Raw genomic sequence first — 14452 nt, 5'->3', positions numbered from 1 at the left:
CCCTGGTATAAAAAGACTCTTGAAAAGTCCCCATACTATTTTCTTTTCATATTTCTGAATGATTAATCTTACACTCTGCAATAACACTAATCCTAAAAGCTGTATGCATATGTACAATATTATTAAGAATTATGAAAAGTGAAAAAACAAAAATACTTTAAGTCTTGTAAGCCTTCATAATCATGGCAAGGCTTCTACATAAGGATGAACAAAAACTTACATTCTAGATAACTAGTGACATCTAAAAGATAATTAAATAATTATTCTAATGTAGTATTTAATTCATAATGGTTACATTATCATAAAATAAAACTATATTGACTTATGAATTCTAATAATTTAGTTACATAAAGAAATTGATTGTTATTTGTTAGTATTAATTTTAAATCACTAAGGGATAAAAAAAATCTTTGTATGGTTGAGAATATTTAATGTGTTAACTTTACCTTTTAGCCTGCCATTACCTGTGACCATCTAGCAACAAGTTTATTTTCTCTTTCAGAATCTACTGTTATTTGCCATTTTTCAAGTGTTTTAAAATACACAGTTACCATCATAAGATTTAAATTATTATTTTTTTTAATATTAGGTTGCTTGCCCAATAATTCTTTCATACAAATATAATTTTTTCTATTCTTACGGTCTAAAAAATGAACTTAAATTAAAAACTATACCTTGAAAGAGACTTCTTCTTCCGTTTTGTTTTTTTTTAAATCCAAATACTTTGTGTTTTTCTCACTGTAGGACAATGCAGCATTATAGAGATCTTCATTTAGTCTTTCTATTTCCTCTTCAATCTTACACATTCTTCTGCAGGCAGTTTTGATTTCTGACTGGTACATCTCCTGTTTTCTTGAGCTGTTGAAATTAAACAGAAAATTTTACAGTTCTTTTTATAAAGTATATTTTAAAAAAATGAAAGTAAAACTCGTTATTTAGTAAGTAAAGCTGAAACATTTAAAATCAAAAGCAGTATTTTATCATCCTGGTATTTGATGCTGAAAACACCAGGTTCATACTTTTTAAAAATTTTAAAGTCTCTTTATTCATGAGTATAAGCCCTGATAGTTCATTGATATCAAACAATTATATGTATCCTTTTCTAAGGTTGGAAGGAACTTCTGGAGTTCATCTGGTCCAACTAATCTGTTCAAGCAAGGCCACCTAGACACAGTTGCTGAGAACCATGTCCAGATGGCTTTTGAGTATCTCTGTGGATGTAGAATCCACAGCCTGCATCAGCAACCATACCCTTTGAGTATTTATATACATTCTTAAAATCCCCCCTGAGCCTTCTCTTCTCCAGGCTGAACAGTCCCAGCTCTCTCAGCCTTTCCTCATAGGAGAGATGCTCCAATCCCTTCATCATCTTCATGGTTCTTGGTTGGACTTTCTCTAGAATGTCCATGTCTCTCTTGTACTGGGGAGCCCAGAACTGGACACAGTGCTCCAGGTGTGGTCTCATCAGTTCTGAGTAGAGGGAAAGGATCACTTGCTTCAATATACAGGTAATATTCCTCCCAATGCAGCCCAGGGTGCCATTAGCCTTCTTTGCAGCAAGTGCACTTTGCTGGCTCATGTTCAACTTGGTGTCTACCAGGACTGCCCAGGGCCTATCCTGCCAAGCTGTTTTCCAACTGAGTAGCCCCCAGCATACATTAGTGCCCAGTGTTGTTCTTCCCCAGGTGCAGGACTTTGCACTCCTCCTTGTTAAACTTCAAGAGGTTCCTTTGGGCCTGTTTCTCCAACCTGTTAAGGTCCCTCTGGATGGGCAGCATGGCCCTCCGGTGTATCAGTCACTTCTAGTTTGGTGTCATCAGAAAACTTTCCGAGGGTACCCTCTGCTCCATCATCCAGATCAATAATGAAGATGTTAAACAGGACTGGACCCAATATTGACCCCTGGGGTACATTGCTAGTTACTGAACTCCAACTTGTCTTTGTGCCACTGAGCATGACCTTCTGGGCTTGGCCATTCAGTCAGTTTTCAATCCACCTCAGTCTTTGTCCATCTAGCCTGTACATCAGCAACTTCTCTATGAGTATCTTAATAGAAGACTGTGTCAAAAGCCTTACTGAAGTCCAGGTAGGGAATATCCACAGCTCTCTCCTCATCTACCAGGCCAGTCATTTCATCATCGAAAATTATCAGCCTGGTCAAGCATGATGTCCCTTTGGTGAATCCATGCTGACTACTCCCAATGACCCTCTTGTCCTTGTGAAATGTGCCTGGAAAATGGTTTCCAAGATTAGCTGATCCATCACCTTCCCAGGGACTGAGGTGAGGCTGACCTGCCTGTAGTTCCCTGGATTTGCCTTCCTGCCTTTCTTGAACAAAGGAGTGACATTTGCTTTCCTCTGGTCCTGAAGCACTTCTTTCTGTCACTCGAAGATTATTGAGAGTGGCCTCACAATGACATCAGCAAGCTCCTTCAGCACTTATGGGTGCATCCCATTGGGACTCATGGACTTATGTATGTCCAGTTTGCTTAAATAGTCCCTGACCTGATCCTCTTCCACCAAGGGTATGTCTTTCTTGCTTCAGCCTTTCCCTCACGTCTCTGGGACCTGGGAGTCCTGAAGGATGGCTCTTGCTGATCAAGACTGAAGGAAAGAAGGCACTCAGTACTTCACCCTTTCCATGTCCTGTGTCATCAGGTTCCCTGCTTCCTCCTAGGTTACCTGTCCGTGCTTCCACCTTCTGTATGCTTCCTTTTTTGTCCAAGTTTTGCCAGGATCTCCATGTTCATCCATGCAGGCCTTCTGGCATTTTTGCCTGACTTCCTACTCATTGGAATGGACTGCTCTTGAGCGTGAAGGAGGTGATCCTTGAATATTAACCAGCTTTTTTGGTTCACTCTTCCCAAATATAATATAAAACTGTCAATTTTAGATGAGAAGAAAATGGCAAAAACAGCCCCTTTATCTGAAAGAGCTGAAACTGGTCACACAGTCTCAGTTCATCTGTCTCATAATAAATGACCATGTCCAGAGTACTTCATACCAGTGCAGTGGTACAGGTGAGTAATACAGCTGGTGAATTCAAATTTCTAAGTATGTTGCTATTTGCAGAACTCTTAGGTCACATAAAACAATTCTAGTTTATTTGCATTCAAACAAACTTTCAGTAGAAGTGAACTGTTTAACAGAGGTGAAGTTAAAATACCATTTGATTAGACTATCAGATTACACAGCAAAACCCAAACTGAATCAGATATGAAAAATCTACAGGTAAACATTGATATTACTTTGACTGACAGAATACAGCCTCTCTATCATTAGAACTTAATGTTCTGCAATGGAATGTTTCTTTGTAGAAGAATGGGGTCACTGAAATATAAACTGTTAACTACCACTGAATATTTGCCTAATTAGAATTATAAGCCTAAATGATATTGTAAAGATTTTCTGTTTCTGATACTTAATCTGCAAACTCACAACAGGTTGGCACTGATCACACACTTCCTTATCTTACAAAACCCAAAGATTTCTAACCAGGTAAGGACTAAACCTCATGGATTACTTCACACACACACACACACACAACTCTACACACACCTATAGCAGCTTAATTTCCCTTCCCCAAAATTCAAGTAATACAGAAGTTCAAAGCAAGAGAACAGAAAACTATATCTGCATGTATCTTGATGAACTATACCTAACATATACCATGTATGCCTTACGTGTTACAACTGCCCTTTCCCTATTAACAGATTGCCCATAACTAGACTCAGTTTACTGTGATTCCCAAGCAGTTGACCAATCTGCTGAAGATAGGAGCTCAGTCCCAATAGAACTGAAACTGCAACATGATCTTTCCAAAATGCAAAACATGACCCAGAGACTACAGAAATGTCACACACCTTATGACTGACTGGTTTACATAAACTCACATACAAGCATTTTTCAAAGATATCGCAGAAGGTGCAATAGCCCTACCAAAAACCTGAGACCCACATGAAACAGGAGAGACTACTTTCACCACCTGTCACTGTTGTAAGTACAGATTTCTGTGATAGCTCAAGGCGGCTTGATTATTCAGAAGTTGTAGGGCTACAGCTGCTGTGCAAGATAGGAGACAGCAATTTTCTCTGCACCAGCCGGGAATCGAACCCGGGTCACAAGAATGGGAATCTTGCATGATACCACTACACCACTGGTGCTTCCTGAAACATCTAAATAATCAGATCACCCTGGTCTGCCCCAAGATCCAAGGTGTTGCATATTTAGTTATCAATTTAGACAATCTTTAAATACAAAGGATTCCCAGGTTTTTTTGCAGCTGCTGAGACAAAATGATCTTTCATAGATCTAAAAGATCTTATTCCCTGTGAATTAAAACACTGGTGATGATCAAGATCTACTACAATCATGTTAGGAAAAATATAGCCAAGAGTACACATGCGAACAGCTCAGATCTGCCCTGGATGATAGTGATCAAAGGTGATAACAATAAAGAGCAACCGAGATTTTTTTTTGGCTGAAGGGAGACAATATGAAAGCCAATGTACTCTAGTACTTCCAAGTCTAAGACCATTTAGTCAGGAGCCATCTCATTAGACTATAATAGTTCTACACTTCAGAATTCCACAGGTCTGGTCTGTCACACACTGGTTACACTTTCCTGCACACCAGTGAAGTTGCCAATGGGATAAATAGAAACCAACAATAACAATGTGAGTAGTAACCAGGGTTGTGACATAACCATGACTTACGTCACTTATAACTATAAGTGGATTGCCAGTTACAGACAGGCTTATGAAGGAGGTCAAGAAAATAATGCCATGAAGGATCAGTGGCAAATGAGGAATTTGTGAAGGTATGCTATGTCATGCCCTGAGACAAAACACTAAATACTTAGGTGGGATCAGAAGTAATTACAATACTCTACCCAGCAAAAAGAGGTTCAAGGATATTCTGACTACCAGGTGAGAGTTCAGCTGTAAATCTGTCCCTGAATAAAACATTTCCATACACCTTTGGTAATGGTTTCTGATTAGCTATGACAGAGCTTCTGAATTCTATAGTCTCAGATAACACTGATTTGAACTATTCAGACCACTGCCACATCACTTTCACAAGATAAAGTTTTTCTAGAGATGGTCTGGTGACCTAATTCTGAAATAGTTCTCATTAATTATTTAATCAGAGATAGATTACTTGATTTAGCAAATTCCGCATGCAAATACAAATCACATGCTTCAACACATACAGTTCTCCTAATTAAGCAATTTTAATGTTTACTTATACCCCATAACATCTTCATACAAACAATACTTAGAGCAGACTGTGTAGGAAAAACAATTATCTACCAGAAACAAATTACCTGAAGAAAATAACACATATTCTAAAATACTGACAAAAGGTCACTGGGCAACTAACTACTCACTTTCCCTAGGGGAGTTTTGAAACAGGCAAGACTGGAAACCCTACAAATATATTCTTCTGTTTTTTTCTTAAAATGGATATAACTAATCTTTTGAGGAAGACAGCAACTAAATGGCTTCACAAATTCCTTCCAAAATATCTATGATTGTAAAAAGACTTAAATATCAAAATGCCAAGGCCAAAAAAGTGATTCATCTGAACAGTGCAAACCAAGTAGATCTGCGCTGAAGCTGGAAAGAAATGAAAGGAACCAAACAATGACTGTTCCACTCTGATTTCCTATACCTTTCATGTGGAGCAAAACTGTTTTGATGCATACAAGGCTACCCACAAATCTGGAGGTAAAACCACTTCAAGCATGGATGCAAGAGGAACGTAATATTTCAAGCAGAAAAGCAAGTGGACTACAGCTGAAAGAACTATGATTCTTCAGTGTATGTGTCCCACACTCCACTCTATGTACTCATGTTGAAAATTTTATCACAACTTCTGCAGCTTACGCATGAACTCCCCATTTGAGTTTTTTATTTTTCTTTTCCTAAGCCTTCATACATTCAGTAAGTGAGCATGGCATGTGGACCTGAGATTTTTTGACCTAAGAGTATCTGTAAGATGTATGTATTCAGCCATTACATGTCAGGTCAAATGCGCTTGTTTTCCTCAGCTTCTTTCATCCAAGATGCTTAACATGCTATGAAAGAAAGACAACACAGATGGAAGGTGAATGTTGATATGGACAACAAATCCCAAAGTATTTCAGTAACTGGAATTTTTTTCCCCACCTAAATACTTGTTTGCATAAACTTCGTATTTTAGATCCTTCTAAGATCAATCACATGTTACCTGAAGATAGGTCTTGGAATACTTCAGGATTTATTTTTTTTTGCCAAAAGCAACATTATTTCTGGATGCTTCTGCACAGCACTCAGTATCAATGTGTGCAAAGTTGTCCTCACAAATGCCATCAATATAATTTGAAGTACACCTCTGATTATAAAAGTAGGCTCACTTCAATGGTCTCATAGAAGATATTGGGACAATATGACATCCATTTTAGGAAATGGATATCTTACCAAGATAGAGCACAAGAATTTTTTGAAATGGCTAATTCCTTGTAAGAAGAGGTAAGGATTTTACATTTATTGATAGGAAGATGTCTATACACTGGATTAAGAATACTTGTAAGCCAGCTGGCTGGTTCCTGTAAAAAGGCAACTTGAGAAAAAAAGTCTTGAAAAAAAGCCATACACAGTATAAAAGGGATCAGCCAACACAGTATGGATGTCTCTGTGTTTTGGTTTGGTTTTTTGTGGTTTTGTTGTTGCTGTTGTTGTGGTTTTTTGTTTTGTTTTGTTTTTTCCCATTAATACAAACAGTACTCAAGAAGATTCTGTGGTGAACAAGTCAGAAATAGATTGAACAGTGTTCCCATCATGGTCATGAGCAATAAGTTTAAGTCTCTCTAGGAAATAAAATCTTTAGTAACAGAAAACACCTTCCCCAATTTCTTCAGATCTGTGTCTTGGAAAAGCAGAAAAGAAATTTCACTGGGCTGGGGATGGGAAGAGACTACGACATAGTGAAAACAAAGGAGCTGACTAGCAATTAAAACTCCTTCAAATCTAGTAAGAAAATCAGTATTATAACAACATAAAAGTCTATGACCCTTCTGACCATTTAGTCTATGTTGCTAAATACATATTAACAAATAAATCAATTACTAGAAAATAGCAATATCAAACCAGTGAGAATAAATGAGAAACAAGAGGGTAAGAAAAAACAGCCAACAGATGCTCCTCGGGTTCAATGCAAGTGTAAAAAGATGTCTACAGTCTTGACAATGGCAAGATATTGGTAACAAAACTGTTTTGGACAGGTGGGGATACTGACATCTGAGTGACAAGTCCAATCTTACTTTGAGGATAATTATGAGAAGCAGTGAAGCTCATAATAGGTACGGAATCCCCTGGACAGGTTTACTGGGTCTGGCTCAGATGGAGTTAACTTTCTTTATAGCAGCCTGCATGGTGCTGTGTTTTGGATTAGTGGCTAAAACAGCATTGGCACTGCACTAGTATTTCAGCTATTGCTGAACAGTGTTTGCACTTTCTCTTTTCTAAGATATTTGAGGCCCTCCTCTAAGCTACTACTGCAAGAACACTTCTTATCTAACAGCCACCACAGAAGACAGGTTTGGGGAGCTTAATGAAATTGGCACTTCATAGTGGGAATTTAACACTTAAATGTCCATACCGTAGGGATACTGGGTGACCAATTTAAAAGAACAATTGTTTTAAAGCAAGCTGAGAGAAAGAAATTAAAATTGTTTAGACAAGCCAACACATATTCTTAGTTGACCACAGTATTAGAAATCCTACCGAAACATAACTAGGACAGAAATATTTTAAATAAAAGTACTAACAGTTGGACACAAACTTAGAAGTTCAGTCAATAAAGAGGAATTGCGGGCAGCTGAGCTTTGTTTTTTACCCACTTTGTACAGGAAATGAGACTGTTTAGACTGCATGTGGCCCTAAAATCTCAGCTGATCATGAGATGCACTTCTTGTATGGACCACATGTTTTAAACAGGAAAGATACACAACTAAGCTTTCTAGGAGGAGTGTTAGAAGACAATTCTCTATCTTCTTGCAGCCTAGTAGGAAGTGGGCAGTCACTTTTTAGTCCTGTTGAAGTAACATGTCAGACTCTGTTAGCATACAACTGAATGAAACAAGCACTGCAAATCTTAGACTGAGACAACGTGTTGATTTTAAGAATCACATTCAGATGGAATATAGCAATTAAATATAATACAGCAATTCTTCCCTAATACCAAATACCATACAGAGATCACAATGCACTCAGAAAGGAAAATGAAAAATAAAATATAATTATATTGAGATAGTTTGTGAGAGGCTACAAAAGGCTCAGAGTATCGAACTAATGATCTGACATTCAAATTATTTCCAATATAAAGCAAGAGATTAGTGGCAGATCAAAGAGAAAAATTTCTGAGCAGAAGAAAACATCCTGCCTCTTCATAGCACTTAATAGTAAACTGCCCAAGAGAACTATAGTTAGTTATAGCCTTTGTGTAAAACACTCCTTATTCAGTCAAGAAGTCCAAAAAGATAAGAGGGAATTTTCAAATAAAAAGCCCTGTTAACAGAACTCTTCCCTTGTTCTTCCACTCAGTACCACATAAGAGGACTTCTCATTTTTAGGAGGGATTAGCAATTCCTTTCTCCCTTAAGAACTAATACCTTTCATGCTAGGACAGTGGTCTTGAAAGTAGAATTGAGAGAGTGTAGGGGATGTGTGAAATAGCATTCGAGAAAAGCCTTCTGAGAGTTAAATTATAATAAAGCAATGTATAGAAATCTGGGATTATATCAGAATCTTGTTTTTCCAGTGAAGAAACATTTAAAAGGTAATTCTTCTGAATTAATATTTTTCTTTAAAAATACTTAGAGTGAAATTCTATATTCAGGTTCTACTCATTGTTCCCTGGGACTAGACTAAATAACAGTCTAAAAAGACGTTTCCCCTTCAAAGAATGTCTACAGATCATCCTTTGAAGACATAAATAACTGAGCTCCTGGAATCCTTCATTACTCTGAACTTGTCATAACCATTCTCTGGGTCTTGAATCTGAACTTTTATATGCATTTCTTGAACTCCTGAACATGCAGAGGGACAATAATCAGGACACACAACAGTACAAATTATATGTAAAATAGAGAATGCTCAAAGGATTTCTCTCATGAATTTGTCCAGTCTTTCTAAGATGCCTGTAAAGTTTTAGTGTACAAGATGGTCTCAAGTAATAATGCTTCCCAAACCTATTTTCTGAGAACTCCCCTTTCTCTCCTTATATTCTGCATTTGCCTGTACATGTTCCTACAAATCAGAGTTTCTTCTTTCAGCCTATCAGTTAATACTTCCACCATGGGCAAGCTCTTTCTCTGTTGTATTACATGTATGATGAAACAAAAGTTCTAATCCACCTAAAATATGTCAAGGAAATTGAAAATAATAAATCTGTAAAGCTACAGCACTAATTCTAAAATGTTCTAACAATCCAAATGCGTAGTTCCATCTACATCAGAGCTAATGAAGCCTGTTTTTTTACGCATTTGTGTCCCATCATTGATTTACTTTGGTATGTAAGGTATGAGCTCCAACTTAGGGCATTATTAAGGAGTATGCAAATCCTTCCTCCTCTCTTTCATCTTTTTATTTCCTCCCTTTTTCCTGCATCTCTGGTATGGATTTTTTGGGGTCTAGTAAGGAATGTTTTCATGCTGACAGCATGTCTGTATTCAACTCAGTCATCAATTTCTACAAAACTTACAAGAACATGATTACTTTCAGGAATATTTCAGTTGACTTTGCTGAAACCAAACAATAAAATCCAAAATTACTAGAGGCATAAAGAAGATAACCTGTCAGATACATAAAAACACCATCAATCTAGTGTCCAAAGGAAGAAGGAACAAAGAATTGATGTTATTTGTTGTTATATTACAAATGCACTGAAAATATTATGTACAGTTAGCTATTTGCAATCAATAAACTAAAAAGCTACAAAATATGTGAGCACAATGTCTTACAAGAATTCAAAGAAAATAGAGAAAAACAGTATTTCAGATTCTATGTTTATAACAGTCATATATTAAAAAAATACAAATACAATCCATACAAGTTTTTACCAAAATGTCTGGGGACTGAGGTTTCTGTTAACATACAGAGAATTTCAGAATCTTCTTCATTTTGCTTTTAGTTGTCTAAACTTAGTTTCTGTTTTGCAGAATTTTAACAAGTGAATAGCAAAAAAAGTCAGATGATAGATTTCAGCCTGAAATTATTTTTAATTATTGAAATATTAAATTACAGACAGACTTAAAAGCAAGATTCACTGTTATAGGCATGATTTTAGTGAATAAATAACGCTTGCTTCCTCTATTTATATTGCAGGCATTACCTATGTCTGGATTTGTTCAAAAAGTCTTCATTTTCTCTTTCAAGTTCTTCATTTTCATGTTTCAAAATGTTCAATGACTCACTAATATTGAGAAGTTTTCGCTTTATACTTTGTAGATCTCTTTCCCTGGTGGATTTCTAATGAACAGTAAAACATTAAGAGACACCTTTAGCACTAGTTGAAATTACTTGAGGCCAACATAGAAAATGCAAGTATGCAAGCATTTTTTTCTTCATTTCTATAAAAACAATAAAGAACTTACTAATTCTTCCACAGCTTTAACCACTTCAGAATAAGCATCTGATATTTTTCTGCTCTCATTCCCTTGGGCAGCTAGTTTATTATTCAAATTGTTTACCTAGAAAATATTTGTAAAGTTAGTAATACGAATATGTCCTATATTTCTTTGTAATAATTCAACAATATATTTAAACAACGCATTTAAAAGGAAGGCTGTTAAACAGTAACTAGAGACATTTCATTATACAGTATTCATGTGCATATATTGCCATTGCAATGTATCCTTGAAGAATCTTTACACTACACCCTCACAGCCTGCTAATTCATTTGTGACATATGTGGTATAATTAAACAGAATACCTTCAGTTCCTCCCAGCCTCAAGATTTTCCTTAGTATCTCAATATACCTATTGACTTAATCACTGGAGTTTAAGGAAAAATGAGGATGTTAGGGAAATAAGCATCTACAGGATAAGGAAGACATCTAAAGTGGTTTTAGATAGGTAAAGGTATGCCTGCTCACATTGACCCTAATGAACTTCGTTGCCTTCACTTCTCTTTCCTTTGCGGAGGTTGAAACGACATAGCTACCCTGGCAGAACTTACCTATACAATCCCCATGGACATGTGGGTCTATCTGGAATATGACTAGACAACGTGCCTGGGCAGGATCAGGATTGATAAACATGTTAGCATAGGGATAGAAAATACACGTGGGAAGATCAGGACAGAATTAGGACACAGGCACTCTAAATGGCACGCAACTTCTTACTGCTGTTTCAAGAACTTGATGAAGAGCAGATTTACAAAACATACTTTGTAACTGTGTCCCAGCAGCTAAGGAGGGAAACAATTTGTTTTGTTATCTTGTCCAGAATGTCATAGCTGTGTTGTACTTTGCTAGGATTCTGGTTTTTTTCCTTGTATGGCTGTACTTTCCAAACTAGTTGGGGACTGAAGGTCCTAACCTGAATGGTTTGGGATTATAGAACATGTTCTGTGAAGAAGAACCACAAAGAAGCAACTTTAATAATCTAGAAAAATGAGTTTAAAAAGCAAATTGCTAAGTCTTTCACTCTGTAAAATATTCTATGAAATATAGTTCAGGGGAAGTGTGAGAAAGACAAAGAAATTGGTTACATCCACAGGGAAAAAATCCCCAACAGATTAAATATGAGCAAAATGTCCCAGTTTTTAAATTGTTAGTACATGGGAAAAACATGATTCAGAATTCTTTTTTCCTTCTTTCAGTGTTTTCAGAGCAACCATTTTGACAGGAATGACCTGAAATACTGTCACACTGTGCAGGTAATTAGTGAAGATAAAAGAATAAAGGAGGAATAGCTCATTATGACATTAATTATATAAGAAGGGTTTATTCTAATCTTTGAAGATCAATCATGTATATACAGAAAATGGATTTTATGCATACAGATACCCTTTGTAATGCAGATCTGGGTAACATGGAAAAAAGAAAACAGAGTTGTTCTTACAGTGTCAAAAGCTGCAGCTCTCAATAGGTCATACATAAAATGTAAAAAACCAGCATGAATTACACAAGGGAAAAGCCAGGGGAAAAAAAAGTCCAAAACTATTCATTTACATCACTAATTCTGTCTTCAAACTTGTTGATGTACATGACAATTGTCATGTTACAATTTAGATTCAATTCAAACCTCACAGAAATAGCTGAAAATAATTCCAGTATTTTCCTGATCCCCAGAATAACCCCATTGTCCCAGTAACATTTCTATGATGGCCAGAACAACCACTTTGAGCTTTCTGAATATCCTGATTTCTTTATTCAGTCAGTTGATTTAGTTATGTTTTAGAAGAAAATCGACAATAACAGGACATGTTTATGCTAACCCTACTCTGGCTCACCTATAGCATAAACTGATCAAACCAAAGGTGGTCACAAAATGGAGCAGTTCCATGCTCCACCTCATTTCTGTTGCACATTTCTCTCTTTCCATTGTGTTTGTCTAAATACCCCAGTAGTACATACTGAAGTATATCAGGTCAGGCAAACCCAGCTAGAAACAAATCCAGAAAGGAGAAAAAAAAAAAAAAAGACACTAATAAATATTGGCTCTATTTCTATTTGAAAACACTGGTGTTCTAGTTATCAGCTGGTAGCAATTGCTGGTGCCAATAACAGGAATAGGATTGTAATACACCACTGGAAACAAATGGCAAGAACATGCCCATTGGTTGCTGTCAAATATTACTATATCCTTACTTTTGCAGGGGGTGTACTTTGGGGTTTTTTTGGTAAGTTTTGGGCGTGCTTGGTAGATTCAGCTTCGCAGAAATACTCCACCTAGATTCTGGATTCCAGGACCCAGGTATCTAGATGCACAAACCACAACAATACGGGGCATGTACAAAAGAATGGATTTCAAACTTTATTTTTATATATAGATATATTTGTATATACGCATACTTATACATATATTACAAAAAAAAAAATTCACAAGTGCTGTTGTGAGCATCTAAATCCAGTTTGAAGCATTTTCTACTGTTTTCACACATGAAGCTGTCAATTAATTGAAAATTCCTAGTCAGGCAGTGTGAGGAACTCCAGTTCAGATTTTAAACTGCCAAGTAAAGATTTCAAAGTGAATCCTCAACAAATATAGGTGAAAACAGGGGAATATTAATTAAACTAGGGTATCACTCTGCATGCTGCAAGAGTGCATCACATGCCAAGGTCAAAAAGTCTGCTAATTCAGGAGGATGCTTATGCTGTCCCAACAAACACACACTTTCTTCAAGACAATTTAAGAAGATCAGAAATACTAAGCAGATATGCATCTAACATCTAGAAATATCCAGGTCACTCAGATGAATGTAAGTTGATTATGATATTTTTAATAAATAAAGCTGAAAAATGATACTACAACATGAGAATGAATGAGAGAGTGCTCTAGAATCTACCATTTTAAAAGCAGTATTTGTATTTCTACTTTTACAGAGGACCTTCACTCTTAAACATACGAAATATTCAGGCATTCATGTACTTTTCAATAAAAAATACTCATTTACTTGCTTGTTTATAAATATTCAAGACTCACTTTGCTGTTCCAACGTTTTGCATCTTCCTGGATTTCTGCTTTTTGCTTCACTAACTCCTCAAGGTGTTTTTCATCCTTTATAATCTTCTCCTCTGTTTCTTTTAACTTCGTACAGTATTTGGTCCAAGTAAATACAGAATGCTTTAACTCATTCCTAATAGAAATACACACAAAGTGAATCCATCTATTTGGAAATATTCCAAGGTAGTCTCTCTCCAGAAAGGAAAATGTAAACCAGATCTGAATTAGTAAAGATTTATTTTGATTCTCTACTACGTTTCTTGAACAGGTACGCATGAGAGAATGTCAAAATATCTGGCAGGTTCATGCAATTTCAGCCATATAACAAAACTACTCAGGCTACTAGTTCACTTGCACTTAAATAGCCTGCCAACATTACAATTTCTAATTGGACCACTAAACAGGTATTGGGGTAGTTAAGGATGAGACTTTGATTCATACCTCGCATATAAATTAAACAAAATAGGAGTCAACCTCTTTCTCTGCTAGTGGCTGAATCTAGTTCAGAGCCATCTTCACTTAATCAATCCCCTGCACTGTCATCTCGTGGACAAATGCCATTTGTGAAGAATTTTTTTACTGACATCAATTCCTCATGTAAAAAGGAACTTGCAGACAGTAAGCAAGGTCATAGGCGGCGATAAGGACTTTACTTTGACTCTGAATAGCGGATTTATCAGCATTATGAGAAGGAAAAGTGGCCTTAATTACAGAAAGATATAATAATAACCACAACAATC

General features: G+C 36.4%; 1 protein-coding gene across 1 annotated transcript in view; it reads right to left on the bottom strand.

Moving 5' to 3' along the window:
• Nucleotides 1-14452, bottom strand: part of CCDC178 (coiled-coil domain containing 178) — a gene marked incomplete at both ends in the record, with an annotated part of 164779 nt that overhangs the window by 130329 nt on the left and 19998 nt on the right. Inside the window, 4 exons of the mRNA XM_082045605.1 lie at nt 675-858; nt 10375-10511; nt 10637-10732; nt 13692-13845. Coding sequence (XP_081901731.1) covers nt 675-858; nt 10375-10511; nt 10637-10732; nt 13692-13845 — 571 coding nt within the window. The remainder of the gene's footprint in view (nt 1-674; nt 859-10374; nt 10512-10636; nt 10733-13691; nt 13846-14452) is intronic.

Source organism: Streptopelia decaocto (assembly GCF_964273445.1).
Source record: "Streptopelia decaocto genome assembly, chromosome: 2".
In the NCBI taxonomy this organism is placed as follows: Eukaryota; Metazoa; Chordata; class Aves; order Columbiformes; family Columbidae; genus Streptopelia; species Streptopelia decaocto.
This window is presented reverse-complemented; position numbering and strand designations above follow the sequence as displayed.